This window comes from Peromyscus eremicus, chromosome 6 (genome assembly GCF_949786415.1).
Source record: "Peromyscus eremicus chromosome 6, PerEre_H2_v1, whole genome shotgun sequence".
Taxonomy (NCBI): Eukaryota; Metazoa; Chordata; class Mammalia; order Rodentia; family Cricetidae; genus Peromyscus; species Peromyscus eremicus.
Window position 1 is genome coordinate 86,198,434 of NC_081421.1, and position 24,914 is coordinate 86,223,347.

Below are 24,914 nucleotides of genomic sequence, written 5' to 3' on the forward strand. Positions count from 1 at the left end.
TCATAAATAACCACAGGCTACTGGATATTCTTTATGTTTTCCATTTGAATGTCTAAATTAAAAAAAAATTTTTACAGTATAATTAACTTAATTTCACATATCAGCCACGAATTCCCCCGTACTCCCTCCTCCCATGCCCAATCCTCCCCAATACACCCCCCACTCCTACTTCCTCCAAGGCAAGGTCTCCCCTGGGGAGTCAGCCCAGCCTGGCAGACTCAACCAAGGTAGGTCCAGTCCCCTCCTCCCTACACCAAGGCTGAGCAAAGCCAAACTAGTGGAAACTCAGTAACTGTGAACCAATGGCGGAGGAACCCTCATGGAACTGGATCAGGCCCTCTGGATAAGTGAGACAGTTGATCAGCTTAAACTGTTTGGGAGGCCCCCAGGCAGTGGAGCCAGGACCTGTCCTTGGTGCATGGGCTGACATTTTGGAGCCTGGGGCCTATGCTGAATGTCTGAATTTTTAAACCATTTTTGTTTTTCATTGAAGGGTATGGCAGGTATAGATGGCCCCCAAGGACCGAAAGGAAACATGGTATGTAGTTAAGAACTATGAAATCATGTCAATAGATATTTTATTGCTAAATTAAAAAAAAACAATTCTTGCACATTGCTAAATACATTTTCTAGACTTCTTGAGTGAAAACTGATTTGGGGACAATTTTCAATAATTAGAATTAAAAAAACCCATATAATACAAAACCCTTACTAAGTATTAATTTCTTCCTGTACAGGGTCCTCAAGGGGAGCCTGGACCTCCAGGTCAGCAAGGGAATCCAGGACCTCAGGTAACTCTAATCCACTGTTTTTCCTGGGAGACAATGGGTTGAGATGGTACTTTTTGAAATAAAAGTCATAGTGTCAGAAAGTTTTGTGTAGCACCAAGTATGTTTAAACTGTGAATGTAGAGACTATTTCCTCTTTTAACATGTTCAAGGAAAACCAAAAAGGACTCATAGAGCCTTTACAGGATACCATAGTGAAAATCCACATCTGCAGAAGGTTCTGGAGGGCTTCACATCACAAGCTCTTTGCAAAAAGGAACTTGTGTAAAACTCCTCACAGAGCTCCAAAACTCTCTGTGCAGTGCAAGAAGGTGTGTGTGTGTGTGTGTGTGTGTGTGTGTGTGTGTGAGAGAGAGAGAGAGAGAGAGAGAGAGAGAGAGAGAGAGAGAGAGAGAGAGAGAGAGAGAGAGAGAGGTTTGCAAATCAGTTCTGTGCCTTAGATTTTATCATCTATTGTGAAGATGTGTCCTTATGAAATGATTCCTGACATGAACAAAATTCTTTCATACTAGGGTCTTCCTGGTCCACAAGGCCCTATTGGCCCTCCTGGTGAAAAAGTAAGTTGATATATTATTTTCATAATCACTGGTAAGCTAGTTTGTACCTGCACCCATCAGCAGGTGTTAGGCCTGCTCTTCTGGATGTCTCTGTACATGGCTTTATCAAAGTAATATAGTAAGTAAGCTGAAGTTGAACCACTACATAAAATTTGGATAGAATTCATTTAACATCTTTAAGATGTAAGTGAGAAAAAAGTGTTGGATTATTATTTAGATTGTACCTTCTTGTAACATTACCAAAAAATGATGATTTCAGAAGCTGAGATGGTGAATGTTTTCTCTTTACTTTGATTCATCTTTACTTTCTCATTTAAAAACTGTCATTTGACTCAAAGTCTGTAAGCTCTGACTTTCTATACTTTTAGAATTAGGCATTCAGAATGGAAGCTGTGGAACATCACATTAAATTTTACATTTTTAGTATCCAATATATTTTATGTACATAATCTATCACCCAAAACAAAACATCCATGATAAAATTAAAACTAGAAAAGCAGTTAATATAATCTTCATGTCTGGTTAATTATGGTATGTGATGTTTTGATTTACTTCCAAGTTTTTTTTAATAAAAAATATAAAAAATATTTAAAATTTTATTATTTTATGTGTATGAATCTTTTTCTTTCATGAATGTCTGTGCACTTCATGTGTGCAGTGTCTGTGGAGGCCATGAATGGGCCTGGAGCTGGAGTTACAGATGGTTGTGAGATGCCAAGTAGGTGCTCGGAATTGAACTCAGGACCTCTGGAAGAACAACCAGTGCTCTTACCACTGAGCATCTCTCCTGTCTGTAAAATATATAGATATTTTCAACTGTAATTAGGTTTGCTTTCAACAAAACTTGCTTTACGATCTGCTTAAAGGGAAATTGGAGCTTTCCATTGGCCCATTTCTCTTGTGTAAATGACAAATACTATTATTGTTAGTAGCTCAGGTCTGGACCACAGCAAGAATAAATGGCATTTAAAAGGATGACTTCCCCTGGTTTCCTTTATAGATTCCTTAAGTAGTATTTCCTGTCCACTTGTTGATGGATATATGGTGCAGTATAGTGGAGGTAATGAAAAATACAATATGATACATGTTGCAAAGAATATTTTAAGCCATTTATGTAGGCAAGCAGTATATCATTGACCGGCACCCTCCTTCTTGGGTATCTAGTTAGATCAGTGACTTTGAAACTTGATCATTCTTATCTTTTATCTAGCAATTCATAAACATTCCACGTTCATTATAAATTACATTTGAAACATTTTCCCTTTACACATCCAACAGAACTTAATTATGTATTCCTTGGATTGTTAAGAGAATGGGAAAATGGGTGTATTTGAATTCCTGTTGCTGAGCCAAAAGTAAAATCCATGATTTGGCTCATTGCAACCATTCTCACATTGCACTCCAGTATTTTCTTTGTTCTGAGCATGTCCACCCTGTAAATTCCAAGACCATCTTGTCCCATCAAAAATAAGAAGCTCAAAAAGACAGCTATGTAAAGATTAAATATATGGTATGTACTTAATATTTTGTCTATGTCAGGTAGTAAATATTTTATTTACTTGTTATCTTCTCTTATCCTGTCCAAAACACTTGGTATTTTAAAATTGGTGAATAATAACTATTTCATGTGTAATTTAACATTCATATGTGATCATAATAGCATTAGATGTTTTCATCTCTAAGAACTTTCAAATAAAGTTATTATTGCTTATGTTTTATTCTATTTCCATAAAAGTTACTAGTGGTTTGCAGTGATAAACTACCTCTGTTATTTATTCTGACATTTTTGACAAGTAGAACATTTCCTGTGATTTAATATGTGAGTTCAGAGTTCATATTACTCACATGTTAATTGATTTACAGAAAACAAATGATGTGTTTCTATGAGCTCAGTGAGAAATACCAAGACACAAAGTAAATGTCTGTTAAAGACAGTGACTTTGAAGACTTGAATGTGTATCTAGATGCATACAGACTAGGACTTTGTCACATAATAACAGATGTTGATATTTCCCAGGACTCACTGAGACAAAGTGGATAATGCATATAAATTGCTTAACATACTGCACAGAAGCACTTCATAAATTTTAACTTTTATATTAAAATATGAACCATATGACATTCATTCATCTTTATTCCCACCTCACCAGGGAAAGTACAGGGAGTTAAAAATGCAGATAAAACATTCTGTTGTCATGAAACCTCCATTCAAAAGGAGATGGATGGAATTCAATTTCATTAAAAAATCATCTTATTTTGCCAGAGTTTTAATATTTCTTGTTTTTGCTCAAATATATTTTAGTGGCAAGGGTTCATGCAACATTGCTCACTGAGCCACTGGCACCTGTGCTGGTCATAATAATGAATGGACTTATTCTTTGCTGGTGTATCGGGTTTGTTTTGAAGAAAAAAGACTGGTTTTTTGAAAATAAACAGTAATTTGTGACAGACAAAATATTTCAATTAAATATTTAGTATTTTATGGTAAGAGCTGTGGAATGTTGTAGGACTGCAGATTGGTGGAAGGAACTGAAATTTTAAGCCTTTCCAAAAGGATACAAGTAATTTAGGGTATGAAAAACCATTCCTCAAAAGGTGATTTTGCTGCTTTTTCGTCCACATGATTTAATTGGTGCTTCCTTGTAAAGCTCTGCAAGTCCAGTCAACATGGTTCAATGCTTATGCTAAATACCCTCTAATAACAGAAATACTGTAAACTGTGTTGGAGACTGAGACACGCTGACGACATTCCTCTCATTTATCAGCTATTTTCACATCCTTGCTAGTGAAATGAACTGCAAGCAATACTGTCTTGGGCTTGATATACTTAATATTCCCGTTAGAATTCCTAGTTTTCTCCCCAGAAAGGGTATGCTTGCAGTGTTTGTCTTTCCAGTGTTCTAAACTTAGCAATGATGGGATGACGTGGAATTAGAAAGACTCAGTGAACAAAGGACTAAAGTGACGCACTGAGAAGTTGCATTTTAGTTTTTGTTAGATGCTTATTAATGTATACATCTCTTACATCAACATAGACGTACATGTCTTCAGGTCCTAATAACTGACACAGGAACTTACACGTACTAGAACAGTTTAAGAATCTGATCGTCCGTCACTAGAACTCCAAACTGTATCCAGGTCTATTGACAGTAGTCCAGTCTAAGAAACATCATTAGGCAGCCAGCTACATCCTGATGTGAACAGCACAACCAGCACACGTGCATTTCTCCTTGACATAGGTCAGTGACCTGATGCAGCCTCTTGTCAGAATTAAGAGACATACGCAGGATTGTGGTAACTGTTATTATATTCATGCATTACCATAATCAAGAGTCATATAGTATACATAGTTATGTATGTAACGCCCTTGTAAAACCAGCAGCACAATGCATTTGTTTGTGTCACCATAAACACCCCAGAAATAAGTTGTTTCCTCTGCTATTAAGAGGACAGCATCAAAATTTTTCATCTCTATTTTAATCCTATGGGACCACAATTGTGTATTTGGTCTGTTATTTACCAAAGCATTCAAAGGGCTTATGTCTGCACCTCTGGGTAGTTATTAATATAGTGTTGTCAATGGGAGTATCCAAAGCTTTACTTATTAATCAGTGTTGGGATGAATACATTTCTCAACTTTACTATTTGCATTTTTGTTCTGTTGACACCAGCTTATTGTATCCTATAAAAACTATTTTGTCAACTTTAATAAGTAAAAATTTAGAACAGCTAAGCTGACTAAATGTAACATATTTCATATCTTTTGGCATCTGTTAAGTTCAGTTTTCATTTGTTTTTATGTAGTATGTTTTCCATTATCAAGCATTTAGAACACTTTCTGCTTGTCTGTACATATAGAATCCACTGTTCCAAGTTCATTTTGTTATTAGTACTATAGTGTTATCCACAATTAAGAGCCTTTTATAATTCCTTGTCTTTTAAATCAAATTCTCTCCTCTTGTTAATTAGGGACCACAAGGAAAGCCAGGGCTTGCTGGACTTCCTGGTGCTGATGGGCCTCCCGTAAGTCAATGCTATCTCTCTCCTCATTGACATTTCCATAAGCAGTCTTGAAAAATAAATTTAACATGATTCTTAGAAATGATTACATATAGGCAGTAATAAGAGTGAATTGATTCAGTAATTAAGCCTTAGTTTCTTTACTATACAATGTCATTTCTTTTGTCACTTTTGTTGAGAACTCTTCAATAAAATCACAGTAGCCTCTAGGTAAAGTCATCCACACACAGCATACCAGAACCTGCCCAAATCCCTCCTTCCTAATTCCATATATTCTTCTCTATTTCAATCTGCTTTTATTTTCAGTGACTGTAGTGTTTAAGAAACAGATTCTAAATGCAGTGAATTAGCTCATGTTCTAGATGAGCTCATACACATTGTAACTCACCTTTCAGTCTGTCAGTCTTAGGATTTTATTGCTGTGACAAAACACCATGACCAAAAGTAACCTGGGGAGGAAAGGGTGTATTTACTTTCAGGTAACATCACAGAGGGAAATCAGGACAAGAACTCAAGCAGGGCAGAAGCATAGGGAGGAAATAATGCAGAGAAGTACTGAGTATGTCTTACTCCTCTTGGCTGGCTCAGCCAGCTTTCTTACAGCACTCAGGACCACATGTCCAGACTTGGCACCACACAATGGGCTGGGCTCTCCCAGTCACCAATCAAGAAAATGTCCCACAAGATTACTTTTCGGCCAGTATGCTTGGGCCGTTTTCCCAGTTGAGATGTCCTCTTCCCAAAGGAGTCTAGCTTGTGTAAGTTGACATAAACCTAGACAGCAGAGAGGCCCGGTCAAGGTGCACAGCATTCATCACTGTCTTCAGATAATATCCATGAACATTCTTCAAGCTTGAGGAGGGTTCCTCATACTCTAGAAATAAAGTTCTGTTATATAAAAATATAGAAATACCTCTCTCACACACATATAGTGTCCACTTTCATTTTAAAATTATTATTGATGTTGTCTGTTCAAACTTCTTATTTAAATTTGTGACAAGCAAGATACAAAATTTCTTGTGCTATTTCTAACTGAGGCTATAGAATATAACTATATTTTTATTTATGGAATGAATCTCAGTTACATAATAATCTGATGAGTGTCTTTGATCTTTCTGTGTATTTCCATCACATGTTCTTGCTGCCTTTGAGGATGCCTATACACATTATCCTTTTATTTCCATACAGAATATAAATCAGATGTAACCTGCTGTAAGACTTTGAGACTGAATTACTAATAGCTAATAAATCCAAAATAGGATTTATTCCTTCATGTGCTTTCCCGAAATTCTTTGAAAAAGATTCCATATTTGCTCAAGCACGTACCCATCAAATATAACCTTGTTTTTCTCTAACTACCAGTTTCCAATATTACTGAAAGCCATGAAACTTGCATAATTTTTCAATAATGTTTAAACTATAAAGTATATGATCTCAGGTTTTTTAAAAAAAATGAGGAAGAATTTCACAAGATTGACAGTTACAATTAATATCACATCTTCACCAGTGTGTATGTTTGCTCCATATAGGGTCACCCTGGAAAAGAAGGCCAGTCTGGAGAAAAGGGGGCCTTGGTAGGTACAAAATGGTTGTCTGAAGATCAGTCAGTGATAAGGTCCTGTCAATCAGTTATAAGGTCCTGTCAGTTATAAGGTTATGTCAGTCAGTTATAAGGTCCTGTCATTTATAAGGTCATGTCAGTCAGTTACAAGGTCATGTCAGTCAGTTATTAGGTCCTGTCAGTTATAAGGTCATGTCAGTTATAAGGTCCTGTCAGTTATAATGTCCTGTCAATTAGTAGGTCCTGTCAATTATATGTGTTTTGTATAACCAGCAAGTACACCTAGGATAGCTAACTTTAATTTAGGAAATAGACTATATCATCTTTTTTTTTTTTTATAAATTATTCTCACAGTGGTAGATCTGCATGCTATATATTTAGTGTATATGGAATAAATTATGATGAACTATAATAAGGATTACTGAATATCTGTACACTATTTATGTAAATATCAAACTTTTACCTACTACTTCCTAAAACCGTTATTTGCAGTATGTGAATAAGTAATATTGTTAATGTACCATAATTTACATCACAATGGATCTTTTCCAGGGTCCTCCTGGTCCCCAGGGGCCTATTGGCTATCCTGGCCCCCGAGGAGTAAAGGTAAATGCTAAATTATTTGCACATCATTTCATTTCCAACTGCAGTGTTGTAGTCCTTTAATGTTTTTATTTTGTTCCATAGGGTGCAGATGGTGTCAGAGGTCTCAAGGGATCTAAAGGGGAAAAGGTAAAATGTGACTTTTAGGTGATTTTAATTTCTAAGCATCCAGTGTGTACAATTAAAATGTATTCAGCATTTATTTTTTCCTTGAAATACACAGAGCAATTACTTACAAGCCAGACATTGCAAGTGTAAGCTTGTCACCGAAGAACCCTTAAAACAGTCTGGTATCCTAGGGTGAGAGCTCAATTGTAACAGATGCAAAAGAATGTCAAGTTAGCCGCAAACCCCCTTCTAATTACACGTGTACAACTTGGTGAAGTCACAGGTTCATCTGTCTGCATGGGTTGGCTATGACATGAGAGCAATTTCTAGTAATATCATAACAAGGTTCATCCATTTTGTCTCAACTAAAATCTCCAAAACTCATAAACTGAAATTACTAGAAAATATAGTATTTTTTTTGGGGGGGGGTTATGGTGAAAAAGAAGTCTTCATATGCTGCATGGAAGCAATGGTATTGTTGGGAGGAAATAAAATTAAAACCAAGCAGAGGTAGATAAATGTGGGTGCCTCAGGCCATGCAAGGCAATGTCTCCTTCATAGGGCTTTAGGAGATTACCTGTCTCTTCCTAAGAACAGTGCATTTAGATTCTTTTAGGTAAATATTTAATGTATTTGGACATTCCTAAATCCTTCAAAGATAAGTTTTCAGTGCTAAGGAGCTACTTCTGACAATCAGGATTAGGCTAATTCGTACTAAAATTACATAAATTTTCAAACACAAAGTGCAAACACAAGGCCTTTTTATTAGTAATTTTATTGAGGTAAGTATAGCTATTTATTTTAATAATGCTGCATTGGTTTAAATGAAATGATTTTTTTGAATCATAACAGTATGAGTGTTCATTGAATATATTTGGTATTAATTAGGGTTTGATAACTAAATATAAATTTATTATCCCTACTAAAATTTATTATTGTACAGAAATACTCCTGGAAGATAGTAAAGGTATGCAAGATATTGTTAATTGTATTCTTAAAAAATGTGATACACTTTCAACTAAGTTATCAATTTTATGACAATCTTAATTCATCTTGATCATCATAGGTGAACATGGTTTAAAGTCTTCCTGTTGTATCAGGGCAGCAGTGATGGTCTGGCAGTGCTGAAATTAAAATTTCTGTATTTTATGTTGTCTGTACTTTGACATATGTATCATATGTACATATTCATGTTATATATCTATATACCAATTTAATTGGCCTCCTGGAATTAGCACCCACCAAAAATTTTTAAGTGGACAATATTTAAAAGAAAGGTGTTTAATTGAGGTGGCTTCACTTTTAAATCTAAATCTTTAAATGCTCTGCCTTTATTTCTAACTAATATAACAAACTGTATTATATAGCTCAATTTTGAGAATTCTAGGTAAATAAAAGCTTTTTAAATAGAATTATTTTCATTTACACTATGTTGCAATGAATTTCAATATTCATTTTCTTTTTAAAATATGAAAAGATTTTATACAGCCCATAATAGATTAAGAAGAGACAGAAAGGTTGTTAAAGAGCAGTGTTGCTCAGTGGTGGATGCTTCCCTAGAATGCACAAGTAAGTAGATCAAATCCCCAAAACCTTAAACACCCAAAAGTAAATAAAACACTTCTTCCTTTGTAATGGTATTTGTGGTTATCAAATGGTGAATGAAGTTAGCACACTGAGATTAAAATTCTTGTTTTTGATTTCCTATCTGCCCCTAAATCTTCAACTATGACCACCAAATAAACCAAACCCTGTAGCTTTTGTTTGCCGCTCTGACCAAATTCTACATCATCTTTTTGTTTCCTTAAAATTTATTAATTTTAGAACTCGAAATCTCATGACTTGACATACCATATGCCTAGTAATGGCGATCAATGATATACCTAAAGAAATTGGGTCTTATATGTTTTTTCATTAATTAGGAGTATTTTGAGGGCTGACAAATATAGCCTTTCATGTATTGATTTCAAAGAATTAAATAAATGAGTAAAAAAAAATTAAATTTAAACAAAACAAAATAAAACTAACCAACTGACTAGGATTGTTCAAAACAATCCTCAGTGCTTTTACTGCTTCCTAGACACAGCACACAGCTTTCTTTAAACGAAACTCAGCCACTGTGTGATTACCTTTGTCTCAGGGGAGAAAGAGCTGACAGTAATGGAGAGGCAGTGAATGGCCATTTCAGCTCTTCAGCCTCTCCCTTTGCTCTAATGGTAATCAGTACACAAAACAGCCTGCACTTTAAAAGGCCACTTTGCCACTAGAATCTTGAAAACAGCGTGGTTTACTCCTGAGGAAAAAAAAGTCTACAAAAAAACTTTAATTTAGATGTGTCGTAGGTTTGTGTCACTGTTTCCAGTGTTTAGTTCTTTGTGTTTCCCTGCATCAAAATATGTTATGCAACCATTCAAGGTTTTCAAATTTTTATAATAGCTAAGGATTCCCTTCCCTTAAAAGCTAAATAACATTTCATCACATAAGCAGCTATTTTTGCCTGTCCATTAGTGTATTAATGGATACTTTGATTGCTGCTATATTTTGGCTATTATTCTCACAACCATGGGTGTATAAATACATTTAAGATTCTGCATCCAGTTGTCATGTACATACTCAGACCTAAAGTTTCCACTTTAATTTTATAATTTTCCAGTCCATCCACTTTACATTCTCACTGACAGCGCAGAGAACTCAATTTCTCTGCACTCTCATCAACACATACATTCTTTCATTGTATTTTTTTTTTTTTTTTTTTTTTTGTTTTTCGAGACAGGGTTTCTCTGTGTAGCTTTTGCGCCTTTCCTGGAACTCGCTTTGGAGACCAGGCTGGCCTCGAACTCACAGAGATCCGCCTGGCTCTGCCTCCCAAGTGCTGGGATTAAAGGCGTGCGCCACCACCGCCCGGCCCTTTCATTGTATTTAACAGCAGTCATCCCAGTAGCTTTCTTTTGCGTTTTTATGATGATTAGTGATGTTGAGCATTGATGTTGAACGTTTTCTTAATGAACTTCTGGGTCTTTTACATTGTTTTCTCATATTTTGTGAGATGCCTCTTTATTCTGTCCCCAATGTCTTTTTGATGAACATAAAAAAAAAAAAAAATCCTAAACAAAAATTCAAGGATGAAAGTTTTATTTGCGGGCATAGTTTCAGGAATTTCAGTCAGTCGTGGTGGGAAAGCTATGACAGATAGGACTCCATCTGTGCAGTGGGGACACAGCAAGAACTTGAGGCTGTGTAAAATACTCAAATGCTGCCTTAGTGAACTCCTTCTGCAGGAAGGGCCACAGTTTCTGAACTCCCACAGCATTGAAAACTGTGTTAGCAGAAAAGAACAAGCACTCAACACATGAGCCTGGAGTTCACATTTCATGTAGCCATAATAGTTTAAGCTATGAGATTTTTCTGGACCTTTACATAATTTACAAGTCAACAACCGAAACAAGGATATTTTCCTATTTTTCACTTAGTGTTTATTGAGCATCGTGGATTTTAAGGTGTCAAATAGATTAAGCACTAGAGATTCAATGGCTAATTAGGAATGATTATTGGTTCCACCATTTATTGAAAGCAATGTCCATTTGTGATTAAGTGCAAACTGGCTTATGTTTTGTCATAACAAATATATAATTTTTGGGTATACAGGTAATAGAGGTTAATTTTATGAAGAAAAATTTTAATCAAGAAAAATTTCTAAGCAAAATTATGAGCTGAGTCTTGAGTTAAAAGTATCACTCAGTTAGGGTGTGAAGGATAATGATACAGTAGCTCAAACCCCAGTTTTCTGGAACACAATCCCAGGACTTGGATGAGAATGGAAGGGCAATTAAAGACATAAGAAATGATTAAGGGTTAAATCATGGCATAGGCAGGGACTAGTTTACATTCATCATTGAAGTATTTTGAAGTTAAAAATGGTGTGATTATTTTTTCTGTGTTTTAATGAAAATATACAACAAATAATGAAATATATATATAGATATTCATGTAATAACAATTTTAATGGAAGAAAAGGCCAATAATTTGAAAGACAGCAAGGAGGAATACATAGGAGGGTTTGGAGTGAGAAAAGTCAAGGAAGAAATGGTCTAATTATAGTGTAATCTCAAAATAAAGGAAAGGAATAAGAATGTGGGCTTATATGTGTATCTTCAATTCTATTCATTGATTAATGAGTCTGTTTTGTATGTCAGTACCATGCTGTTTCAGAAATTGGATCTAGAAATCTAGAGTATAGTTTTCCATCGAAGATGGTGATGCCTCTGGCTCTTTACTGTCCTTCAGGATTGCTTTGGCTATCTTGGATATTTTGTATTGCCATATGAAATTTAAGATTTTTGCAATCTCTTTGAAGAATTGCATTGGGATCATTTTTTGAGAATATAATATAATTACAACATTTCTTCCTTTCTTTTTTCCTCCTCCCAAATGCTCCCAGGTACCTGTCCTTGTTGTCTATCAAATCATGGCCTTTTGTTTCATTACTTGTTATTACATATATATAAATATTGGGATTTTGGAGGGAGTTTCATTGAATGAATTATTTTTGAGACACTGGGCAACTTTGTAATATTAAACTTGCCAATTCATGAGTACATACTAAAGTCTTTGTTATTAATTAGGGTATTTCACTGGAAATATTGTTCTAAATTCTGTTGTCACTTCTCTTCTGAATCTATCCATTGTTCTTTAACATTTACCTTTAGTATATCTTTCTCCTATATACTTTTATCTTTATATATCTTTATTATTTATCTTTTAACATTTTAACCTTTAATATTTTATCTTTAGCATTTTGTCTTTAACATTTAATACTATTTAACATTTATCTTTAATATATCTTATCTTTATACATACTTGATTTAGGACATTTAGGACAAAGAAGTTATTTCCCACATACCATTTGCTGAGTGTAAAATAAATACGCATTTGCAAAGCTTAATTTTAGTAATTAATCTTTTATGGAAATACTGAGAATTGTTATTAGAAAACAATCATTTTTTCCAAGCGTTTAGGAACTATACAACACCTTGAAAAAAAAAAACTCTTTTTGAAAGGGAATTTCACATACAAGCAGTATATTACACCGTGTTGACGTCCCCCATTCTTTCCCTTCTATTACCCCTCTTCTAATTCATGACCTCTTCTATTATTAGTTTTACATGCCCATATACATATACCAACAACATCGTTGCACATACATGTGCAAAACCACACTTGTGTATATTTAAGCACAACCTGATCACTCCATTTAGTTTTACTTATATGTGCATGTGTTTAGAGCGGATAGCTTAGGATCACATGACCTACCAGGGACCCTTTCCCAGAAGAATACTGACCCTCTCCTTCTTAGCACCCATTAAATGCCTTTAACTCTTCATTTCAGAGTGAAGCCTTATGAAAGTTCCCCTATTCCTGCTAGCTTGCCAACTGGTGTTGCCTCTCTTTAGGTCATGTTTATGTTCCCATACAGTTAAAAGTTCATACAATCAGACTGTTTTTGAAACTTTATAATGATGTATGAAATTTGAAGAACTGTTTTATTCTTCTTGATTGGAGAAGCTTTTATTGCAAAATTATATATCTGAATTGAATATTTGAAATATCTTATCATTAAAATATTTGAGTATTTTAATAATTATTTTGATTATTTTCATGTCTTTTATATCAACTATGCATTGCGATAGGAAGTTATTCACTTTATAAAAAATACTGATTATAATATACTCTTCTTAGATGTTTAGTTTCATAAATAGCAGAAATATATACTGATGAGATGAAAAAGTAGTGTTATTACTTTTTGTTTTAAAAGTAATTTTATATATGTATATACATATACATCTATTCATGTAATAACAATTAATGACAAAAGAGGCCAAGAATTTGAAGGAGACCAAGGAGGGGTAAATAGGAGGGTTTGGAAGGAGGTGAGGGAAGGAGGAAATGGTGTAATTTTAGTATAATCTCAAAAATAAAAGAAATATTAAAAAAGAGAGCACATAACATTTAATGTAGGGGAAGATTCTGTGTCTGAGAGCTGTTGAGAGAGAGCATGAATTGTTCAAAATTCTCAAAAAACTAATAAAACAGTGATATGTTCTGTCTTCATTTATTGTTGGCACCAGAAATATACTCAAAATGCTTTACATTTCTTTGTACATAGTAAATGTCCATTTAAAGTGTAATGAAAAATAAATCAGTTTGTTTTCTTGAAATTCATGAAGCAGTTAAGCCATTCCTGAAGCTTTCTAGTTTTAGGATGAGTAGCTGAAAATATGTCTGTAGTCAAAGTGTCTTTTCCCTGTGCCAAACGATGCCCACTGTTCAGCATCACCGATCTTAACGTGTGATGGAAAAATGACAGTCTAAATGTAACGTGTATTATAAGCTTTCTAATTCCTCACCAGTTAACAGAATACAGTTTAGAGATCAATTTGAGATAAAATATATTTGTTGAATGCAAATTACATAAAATCATGAAAATTCTTTTTCTTTTATTATATTTGTGTTATAAAACAATCGTCAAACTAAAGTATAGTTTAACCATATTCTTTCCCTTCCCTACTTCCAGATCCTTCCAGATCCTCTCTCCATCCCTACTCACCTCAGTTTAATCAAAATAAACAACCCCTCTGCAAACCAAGAAAACAAAATACCCCTTCCCCTCCAAAAACAATAAAGCCCCACACCAAACTCTAGCTAATAAAAGCACACAAAAATTATGGAGTCCATTATATGTTAGTCAACTACTTCTGAACATGAGGACCGAGGACTGCCCTGAAGTGACTGATAAGCCCAGTGTCATTGGAGAAAACTGAAAATTATGAAAATTCCAATGTAGAAGTGTGTCACATTGGGTAAAAATATTTTGTCAAGTTCTTCAATTTATGTTAATGATAATTATTTAAATACTTTTTCTTTGTTTAAATATTTAGAAGGAATGCTATTATTAAAAAAATGATTATTCCCCCATGAGATAGAGACAGTAATGAATATAATGGTGAAAAATTCTCTAATTTATAGCCAATGACTATGGAAGTGATTACATGATAAAATTCCAAGGATAAGAGAATAGGTCTGGGATGCAATAGACAGTTTGTGATTTCATGACTGGAAGTTTTATTTCTTAGGAGAATTTCTTCTAATTATTAATACTCATTTTACACACTTTTTCGCCATTCAAAATAATTGATTACGATCTTTTTTATTCATGATAGGGTGAAGATGGCTTTCCAGGATTCAAAGGTGACATGGGGCTTAAAGGGGACAGAGTGAGTAACAAGATTTAAATGAATATATAAATTTGAAGACACTGTTTTAGTTCAGCTTTCTACTGCTGCGATAAAACACCACGATTAAAAGCCACTTAAGGAGAAAAGGGTTAATTTCCCTGACAGATCCAGGTGACAGTACATTACTGAGAAAAGTCAGAAGTCAGGGCAGAATTCAAGTAGAAGAACCTGGAGGCAGGAGCTGACACAGGCCAGGAAGAAGTGCCGCTTACTGGCTGGCTCTTCTAGCGAGCTTTCTTACAGCACCCAGGACTATCGTCCCAGGGTGGCACAAACATTTCTTCTCCGTCGTCAATCAAGAAAATGCACCACAGGTTTGCCTCCAGGCTAAACTATGGGGGCATTTTCTCAATTGGGGTTCCTTTCTCCAAAATGACTCTAGCTTGTTTCAAGTGGATGGAAATGTTATCCTCTTTTACAAATAAAATTTTTCTTAACACTAAATTCAGCAAGCATAGGTGAAATAAATTCCTATCAAAGACATCGCACTTCAGTTGTTATATAAATATTGGACAGTATAATGATAGTGGGGATAGTATAATGCCAGTGTTTTTCTAAATGTTGTGCTAAATTTTATAGGAGACACACAAATGTATGAAGATACCTATTGGATTAAATTCTAACAAGCCCAACATGTTAAGAGCATAGATTTAATTGAGAATGGATTTAATAATCTGGTTACCAGCAATGGTAGTTTTGTGTTAGATGCTAGATGCTTTTACTCTACTATACATTGAGTACGTATTTCTTATACTTTCTTTTTCTTCAACTTTTGCTCTTGCTCTTGTTTTTGTTTTTGAGACAGGGACTCACTATGTAGCCTTAGATATCCCAGCTTAGCTTAAAACTCAGAGACCACTTGCCTCTGCTTTCTGTGTGCTGAGTTTAAAGGCATGTACCAACCAGCACGCCTGACATATTTGCACTTTTAAGATAAGCTATGCTTAATAGAGATTTCAGGAGGATGTGTGCACTATGTGCATTTTTTTTTTTGTAGTTTTGAGGATGTAACTATGGACTTTGACAATGCTAGACAAGCATGCTGTTATAGAGCTATACAGCCAAATACAATCTTGATAGTCTCACCTCACCTGCGGGTTTATCAAGATATCATCTTAACAATATCTATATGTAACCAAGTACTGTTGTTCATGGAAGTTTCAGAATAGTATGGTCAAATTACTAGAAGAAAAGAGTATGGTTTTTGTAGCTAGAGTTTTCCTGCCTGGCCCATGGTCAGGGCAAATCTCTCTCACCTGCCAGTCTCACAGCCGCTCAGACCCAACCAAGTAAACACAGAGACTTATATTGGTTACAAACTGTATGGCCGTACCAGGCTTCTTGCTAACTGTTCTTACAGCTTAAATTAATCCATTTCTATAAATCTATACCTTGCCACATGGCTCGTGGCTTACCGGCATCTTTGCATGCTGTTTGTCATCTTGGCGGCTGGCAGTGTCTCTGACTCAGCCTTCCACTTCCCAGCTTTATTCTCCTCCTTGTCCCGCCTATACTTCCTCCTACCTGACTACTGGCTAATCAGTGTTTTATTTACCAACCAATCAGAGCAACACATTTGCCATACAGAACATCCCACAGCAGGTTTTATTTTAAATTTTGTGTGTATGTTGTGAACTATGGTGATTGACAGTCATGTCGTGCAACTTACATGCATTTTAATTTTTATGGTTTCCTGAACTGCAGAGTGTAACAATGGTGTATTTACATCTGGTAATAATGTATTTTAAAGTGGATCAACTCAACTAGAGGACATTAGATACTGTATTTCTTAACTGATATAAATACTTCTTCTATCTAATCAATGAAGCAGACCTCAGCGGAATCGTGATTCCCTAAGGTTCATGTAAAAGCTGTCAGGATGGGAGACAATTCATCTGAAACTCAGCTTCCAATTTGCTCAAGATTAAAAAAAAATCCAAAATGAAGACTTTTGTCTTCCAAATGATAGTTTCCAAAGCTGCTTTCTAATTTTTACTCTTCATTGGCCTCTGTATGTGTTCTTTTTCTTCTCTGTCTCTATCTCTGTCTCTGTCTCTGTCTCTCTCCTTCATCCCAGATATATTCAAGCAAGATGGGAGTACACATGATTCCATCAAGCTTCCACAACTTTTTAAATATTAGACCACATTCAGTTTTTTATTCAATAATGAAATGCTTGTTGACATCTAACTATTTCAACCCTTTTCTCATAAGAAAGCAAGCAAACATAATAAGAGGCAACAAACCAAGAATCCAAAAGCCCGATTCTCTCATAGACTAGAATCTCCCCCTCCCAATCTGGAAGTGTTTTAAATGAACAATGTTACTCTGCATTTCAGGGTGAGGTGGGCCAAGTTGGCCCAAGAGGAGAAGATGGCCCTGAGGGCCCCAAAGGCCGAGCAGGCCCAACTGGAGACCCAGGACCCTCTGGCCAAGCAGGAGAGAAGGTTGGTGCGTTTTCCTCTCACAGGGTGTGCAGTGCAGAGTGCTTCTGTGGCATTTTATGCAGCAAAGTTATTGGATTCAGTGTGCAGTACTCTTACCATAGTGAGAGAGCACTCAGTCCTGAGCTGGCCACATTTGTCCTTACCCTCCCATGGGCTCAATCACGAGCAGCCATTCCAAAGGTTGCCCACATTTGATGCTGAATATAAATGTCCTGAGTTTAAAGGAAACAGTGAATGATGGCTTACTTACTGTATGAGATCAAACCAAACCATATTTGCCCCCAAACAAAGTAGATGTTTTCTTTTCGTGCATAAATAGATTTCCACAGGGTATTATTTAAAGTATATTCAGGCTTCTTTTCAAGAGATTTGAATTTAATCTGATATTAAGAAAGAATTTCCAGATAAATACAATATTTATTGGTTTGAGAGAACCTGGACCATATGTGCTATGTCAAAATATTTCCATTATCTTTACTTTATATACAATAAAGAACAATCATTTTGCCCCATGGACAATTTATTTATTTAGGAAACTTTTTAGTGTATTATGAGCTTAAATTACTATGATTTGGGAGTGTATTGGGGATTAAAGCTGTGGCCTTAATCGTGCCAAGCAGGTGGTGCTGTGCACACTACGCTTATTCACAGTCTATGAACTTAAATGATGAGAGGGAAAATGAGAAATGTTAAATGATAAGCATTATTTCATGTGTATAATAAAGCAAATTAAACATAGTTGCTTTATCCTATTGATAGAATTCTTATGAATTCTCTTTTTTTTTTTGGCTAAATATTTTTCTCCAGTGATAGCAGTGTTTTCTGGAAAATAAAGAAATTATATTCCTTATTAGAAAACTGTAATATTTCCACCTGCGCACATTTTTGTCTCACAAGGAAGTTTTGTTGATACTGTGTAGACTTTGTGAAGAGATGGACGGAAGGCTCTCCCATTAGAATCACTGATGTGGCAGTTTTACAGGGCTCGTGCTTGGGAAGCTGTTGCCTTTGCTGCACTGATGAGCACTGTTGTATTTAGCCAGTAAGGGAGAGATGATGGGAAGTCAAGGCATCGAGGCTGTAGATGCTGTAATTGACATTCATTGTCAGTTGATCACGGTTCTCTGATGACCTTCCTCCCTTCTCAGCTGTGCCTTGTTATGTCCACATGGCCTCAGAAACTATTCTGAAGCACAGACCTTTGCTTCTCTACATGTAGCTTCTCATTACTAGATGTCTATCTATTGACATTTTGATTATCATGTAAAAGAATACAAGTTATCTATCTGCATTTATTTTAAAGTGATTGTAAACTATAAAGGTATGTAGTCTGATATAGCAATTAGTGTAGAACACAGATAGCTTTGTCATCATTAGATGTTTTTCTTTGCCTTGAAATGGTTGGTGTAAAAACATGAAAGAAGCTGTGGTAGCATATGTATCCAAAGGGATGTCATTAAAAGCAAGCTTCTTAGTGCTTGTTTGCATCTTCTCCATCTGAGAATTGCTTATCCATGCATTGTCGGTTGTAACTCTTACAACTTTTTACTTCAGTCTGTAATGACAAGGTCATAAAACATGTTCTTGCCTGGATTTTTCCAGCAAAACCTCTATTTTTATTTTTAAAGTTTTGTTTATATTTAACATCGTACATGTGAATTTGTACCTGTATTGGCTTCTGTCATTTTTGAAAATGTGCATTATCAATAATGATACTTTCTATGTGCTGAGGTTTAAAAATTTAATGTGAAAATTGTATGTTATTTATTTATGCTTTTGTTATAAAAAGTGATGTTCAGAAGTCCACAAACATTTTAGTCAATTCACTTATTTAGTTTCTTACTTGTACTTTTTTCTTTACTAAAGAAAGAAATATCTGGACTAATTCATCAGAAAAACTTCTTAGGCTACAATATATTGTATCCAAATATAATTACTTAGATTCTAGTTTATGAGGAAAAAGCTACATAACCTAATAACTTGATTTGCAGTTACAATATGATAAATGAAATAATTTATCATAAAGATTTTCTTAAGTTGGAGTGATAAGTTCTGAATATGCTGAACTATGTTAACTAACGTTCTTTTGTCTAATTAAAAAGCTTGCTTTCTTTAGTTATGCTTTATAACTCACAGATGGGTGAGAATTGTCTTCCCCTAAGTTACTGTGTCTCCAAAGAAGATACTATCATTTGCACAACGGTAGTTCTTGGGAATCAGTGAATCATTTAACATATACACATGGTAAAAATTTTATTTTTTCATGAAAATGAAAAAAGCTATAATGAAAATAAAGTAGACTGATCACTTGTATTATTTAAAGTATATACTTTGTTGAACTAACTAGAAAATTCCCACTGAAGCAATTCTATATAGGCTGTTTACATTTATCTTGTTTTTCTCAAAATTTTAGGGGAAACTTGGGGTTCCAGGATTGCCAGGATATCCAGGAAGACAAGGTCCTAAGGTAAAATAGTTTGAACTTTATAGTCTTATCTGTGAGATACACAGTTAAACTAAGAACTTACACTTCTTAGAAACTTAGTTGTAGAGATGGAGAAAGGAGAGAATGAAGCATAATTTTCCTCTCTCCAATACTTATCACCAAGTAAAAAACACAATTACATGTATAATACTACACACACACACACACACACACACACACACACACACACACATCTGGGTTTCAGGTGTTTCAGAGAGCCTGTGATTATGTTATATCCTGGAGAATTTGTGGACACAGGGTCATTATGAAAGAAAGATTTAGTTAGATCTTTTGATATAGATGGTATAAATATATTTGAGAAAAGAAAACTAAAATATTTTTAGTTATATAGTAGATATCATGTGGATGATGATAGCTTTTTATTTTTTTCTATTATTGTGGTTTGAACTATTTCTTTTTTAATTTTATATTCTTTTATTTACTCGTGTGTGTGTGTGCACATGCGAGTACACGTCTACACATATGTGCTCACAAGGCACATATATGGAGGATAGGGAACAATTTTCAGGCATCAATTCTTTCCTTCCACCATGTTGGTTTCAGGGATGAAACTCTGGTTCTCTGTTTTGGTGGAATGTGCCGTTCACCAATCAGCCATTTCGGTGGCTCTGTTCCATTTTTAAAATCTCGACTCTCATTTGCAGCGGCATTCATTTCGCAAGAGATTCATAACAAATATCTAAAACTTGGATGACTTAGAACAATAGAAAGTTTTACTGTAGCCTTTCTCGAGGCCAGGGGTCTGTGGTCAAGGTGCTGTTGAGACAGACCCCCTCCAAAACCTCTAGGAGACAATCTGTCCAGGCTGCTTGCAACTCAAGCTACTGCCCCCATTCCCTGTCTGGAGTCTGCACCCTTCCAACCTCTCCATTTGCACATGGTCTCTTTCGTTCGTCCCTTCCCATCCTATCTCATAAGGACACCTGCCTTTGGATTTAAGAAACCCCTGTACAATTCTGAATCCTTTCATGATTCTTAACGTATTTACCTCATTACTTTTCACTCAAAGAAAGTAACATTCCAGATTTCAGAGATTTTGGCATGGGTTTATCTTTTGGGTGCACAGTGTAATCAACTGTTCAAATTTCAGTTGTGATATTTGAAATATTTACAAATATTTTAATTATAAGAGATATATGATATTTTTATGATTGCCTGTTTATTTTGAAACATGAACTTTGCTTCAGCTTATAGAACCTGTCATTGATTAGCCTTGATGTATTTACTAATTATATTAGTGGCTATATGAATGAATTTGTAAATGTTAATTAATAATTTGGGTAGTTATTCTTTTTTCTTTAAAGACAGGAGCTTACTATACAGTTCATGATGGCTTAGAACTCTCAGTCCACCTGCTTCAAACCCCGTGTACTTGAATTACAGGCGTGCACAACCATACTTAGCTCACTGTTTAAATATATGGACATGAGATGCATTTTTGTATTAGTCTGTTTTCTTATTGTTCCTGTTTTACACACTACCCATAGCAAGTATAACAGATAAAGAAATTCTAGTTCTGTTACAACCTCCATCACATGTTAATAAACTTCATAGATAACCTGTGGGGGACAAAACTGTCCTTCCCCAACATGTGGACTGAGTACCACACTTTTCACTCATTTTCATATACAGTGTATATTAATCTCGCCAATTGATTTTTTTATTGTTTCCAAAAAGCTATTTATTTCCTTATGTAATAAGATATATTTTAAAAAAGATACAAGTGTCACTTAAATATTTCTCAGATTGAAAATGCTGGTCAATTGTCTTTTGGATTTTCCATCTTATATGTAATTTATTGTTCTGTCTTCCATTTACATTCATTTCACATGTTAGGAATTTACAACAGTTATGTCTATAGAGATCCATTTATTGTACAACTCCAAACCATAAACTATCTCTATTTTATGTTTTGAATTGTTAATCTGTTTACTAAGATGCACAGAAATCATGATATACTTTCATTTTGATTTAAAAATGATAGGAAACACTCATAATATCATTTGAATGAGCACAATTGTATCTTGCAAGTTTATATGAAATTATGATGTATTCCATTTTGCTGGCATCTATTTTCTGATCAGTATTCTCTGAATTCTTATTATAAAAATGCAAGCATTTACAAAAGGAAAGTGTTGATGAAAGTAAGATGATGCTTTTCTTTATTCTTAACCTCAATGTCTGGACTTGAGGCATCTATATTTAATATCACTCTTTTCATAACTCTTATTGTTTTGCTGTATTAGAAACAATAGGTCCATTTTAAAACAAAACTCAGTGATGCTCACATCAGAAATCAAAGAGAACCTTAAGCTTTTTCACTATATAGAAGCAAGTGACATTTTAATAGACAGCATTTCATGAAAAATCAGCTTTGGCTGCTAAATCTAAGTAGTTGAAGACCTATAGTTAAACACTCATTTATCCAACGTCTCAAGATCAAAATAAGCCACCAAATGTTATAAAACCTCCAAATATTATAAGAGATTACAGTTTAGAACCCAAGATCTAACATAAAGTACAATATTTTATAATTAACACTATGCAAAATAGTTTTGCAAGTTTTTTGTTTATTGACAAAATAATTTCATCACCAACTTTGACCTTGTCATCTTTTATTTATTTATTTATTTATTTGCCTTTTTAAAGGTAATGTTTACTTTGAATGTGCATTGTGTACTTTGTTTATAACACCTTACATGAAAAACTGGTTGGTTGAAAATTTTTCTGTTTTTTCCCACATACTATATAAAAATAATTTAAAACAACAAAAACAACTATTAAGAATTTTTAATAATGCATTTGTAAATAGTGTAGCTACTTTGATTAGAGTAGCCATATTTGTTTGTGTATAAAATTTAGGTAAAGCATGTCATTTAGATACCAGATTGTACTTATGTATTAAATATTTTGTCATTCAGCAACTAACAGATAACAACTTGCTCTGATTCTGAAGACAAAGAAAGTGCAGGTTTAAAATCCCTTAAGACTGTAATATAGAATTTTCTTCTCCATCTTAAACGTTTTTATCATTTATTCTCAAGTGAATCATAATTTGCCTCTATAGTCAACACAAAATATATTGAACATCAAATCATAAAACCAATACTGTGTATTCCTCGGATCATTATTTGACCCTGTGGTGAAATGGGACGTCACATACAGTTTTCTTGACTAGCTTGCATGCTAAATATGAAATATTTGCTACATTCAAATGGCAGCGAGCTTCCCACTTTTTTTTTTTCCGAGACAGGATTTCTCTATGTAGCTTTGTGCCTTTCCTGGATCTCACTCTGTAGCCCAGGCTGGCCTCGAACTAACAGAGATCCGCCTGCCTCTGCCTCCCGAGTGCTGGGATTAAAGGCATGCACCACCACCACCCGGCCCATCTTCCCACATTCTTGATGTGGGTATGCAGGTGACTGTTCTTATTGTCCATTCATATAACATCCAGCTTCCAACTTATCTCCATCATGAAGTATGTGTCATCTGGAGAGTCCAGGGCTATGATTTCTAAGTCCCTAGCTGATAGTTTTTCAGTTTCAGTAAGTCTGGAGTGCTACTCATAATCTGTATTTTTAAAAACATTACAGTTTATTTATATATGGGCCATTTTTCACTTGGGAGGCATTGCTCTGGGAGGCAATTAGATGCAAAGAAGTTGATTTAAAAACACAAAGACAAAAAGTCAAAGAATGTTGCTATATCCCCTTAGTGCATGGAGATGTGTATAAAATTTAAAAGTCTGCTCATTTCTGAGCAAGGCATTTTATACATTATTGAATTTTATCCATACTGTGGTTTAAATAAGAAATGCAAATTTTTTGAAACTCCCTCCACTTCCATTTTTAAGGGAATATTTAGAAAATTGAGAAATAAAGATTTGAAATTTTATCTTCTCCCATTCTTTATTTAATAAAGATATAAATCTGCTTGGATAGTAGTCAAAGAAATATCTGAAAAGATGAAAGTCTGGCCCTATGCCCAAGATGAAATGGGCAATTTTTATTATTAGGATTTAAGTTGTGTTTTACTAGTATTATATCCACTCATGTTAAGTACACTATGGGCTTTTTACATTTTAAAACAATCATGGTTTATTGTCCAGTATTATCACTTTATACCCCATAATTTTTATTGATAAACCTTGATTTTCTTTTTTTCCAATCTCCGACAAACTTCAAAGTCTTAAGATATATTAATAATAGACCATTGCCCTTTTTTGTTACAGAAAAATAGGCTGAAAGTGGACAAGATATGCCCTCACTTTATTTGACTGATGTGAATTAAGGTCTTTAGGATTTCAAACACAGAGTTTTATGCCTGTTTCTAAAACAGAGTTAGAAAATGTGAAGGCAGCTTTTCAGGGTGTGTGATATAATACAGTTTAAAAACAAAAGTTTCTGGAGACCCACAGCCAAAAATTAGGCAGAGCTTGGGGAATCCTGAGGAAGAAGGGGAGAAAGGATGGTAGGAGCTAGAGAGGTCAAGGACACCACAAGAACATGGCCCACATAATCAGTCAAGCAGGACTGAAAGGAGTTCACAGAGGCACTCGGGAAGCATGTATAGGTCTGAGCTAGGTCCTCTGTAAATGTGATGGTTGTATAGCTTGATGTTCTTGTGGGACTCCTAATAGTAGGAGTGGGGGTGGTTGTCTCTGACTCTCTTACTTGCTTTTGACCCTTTTCCTCCTACTGGTTTGCCTCATTCATCTTTGATATGAGATGAGGGGCCTAGTCTTATTACAACTTGTTATGCCATGTTTGATTGACATCCCTGGGAAACCTGCTCTTTTCTGAGGAGAAATTGAGGTTGAATGGATCTGGGGAAGAGGGAAGGTGTAATATTAAGTAAGGATAGACATTTTATATTGTGACTTCCCTTTATTAAACTGTGATTTTTGTTTAGAATTGGAGCAAATGTTTGGAATGTTAAATTAAAATCTATTTTTCATGAAATATCCATTAACATCTATTTAATAATAATAGAGTGAATACTTTATTTTACTTTTAAATTTAAATACTAAAGT

At 34.7% G+C, this 24,914-nt stretch overlaps 1 protein-coding gene across 4 annotated transcripts in view; it reads left to right on the plus strand.

Moving 5' to 3' along the window:
• Col11a1 (collagen type XI alpha 1 chain) overlaps positions 1–24,914 on the plus strand; it is a 195,596-nt gene that overhangs the window by 87,826 nt on the left and 82,856 nt on the right. For all 4 annotated transcript variants that reach the window (XM_059264978.1, XM_059264981.1, XM_059264977.1 and 1 more), the window contains 10 exons: positions 494–538; positions 738–791; positions 1,301–1,345; positions 5,315–5,368; positions 6,895–6,939; positions 7,479–7,532; positions 7,614–7,658; positions 14,855–14,908; positions 17,269–17,376; positions 19,790–19,843. In XM_059264978.1, coding sequence (XP_059120961.1) covers positions 494–538; positions 738–791; positions 1,301–1,345; positions 5,315–5,368; positions 6,895–6,939; positions 7,479–7,532; positions 7,614–7,658; positions 14,855–14,908; positions 17,269–17,376; positions 19,790–19,843 — 558 coding nt within the window. The remainder of the gene's footprint in view (positions 1–493; positions 539–737; positions 792–1,300; positions 1,346–5,314; positions 5,369–6,894; positions 6,940–7,478; positions 7,533–7,613; positions 7,659–14,854; positions 14,909–17,268; positions 17,377–19,789; positions 19,844–24,914) is intronic.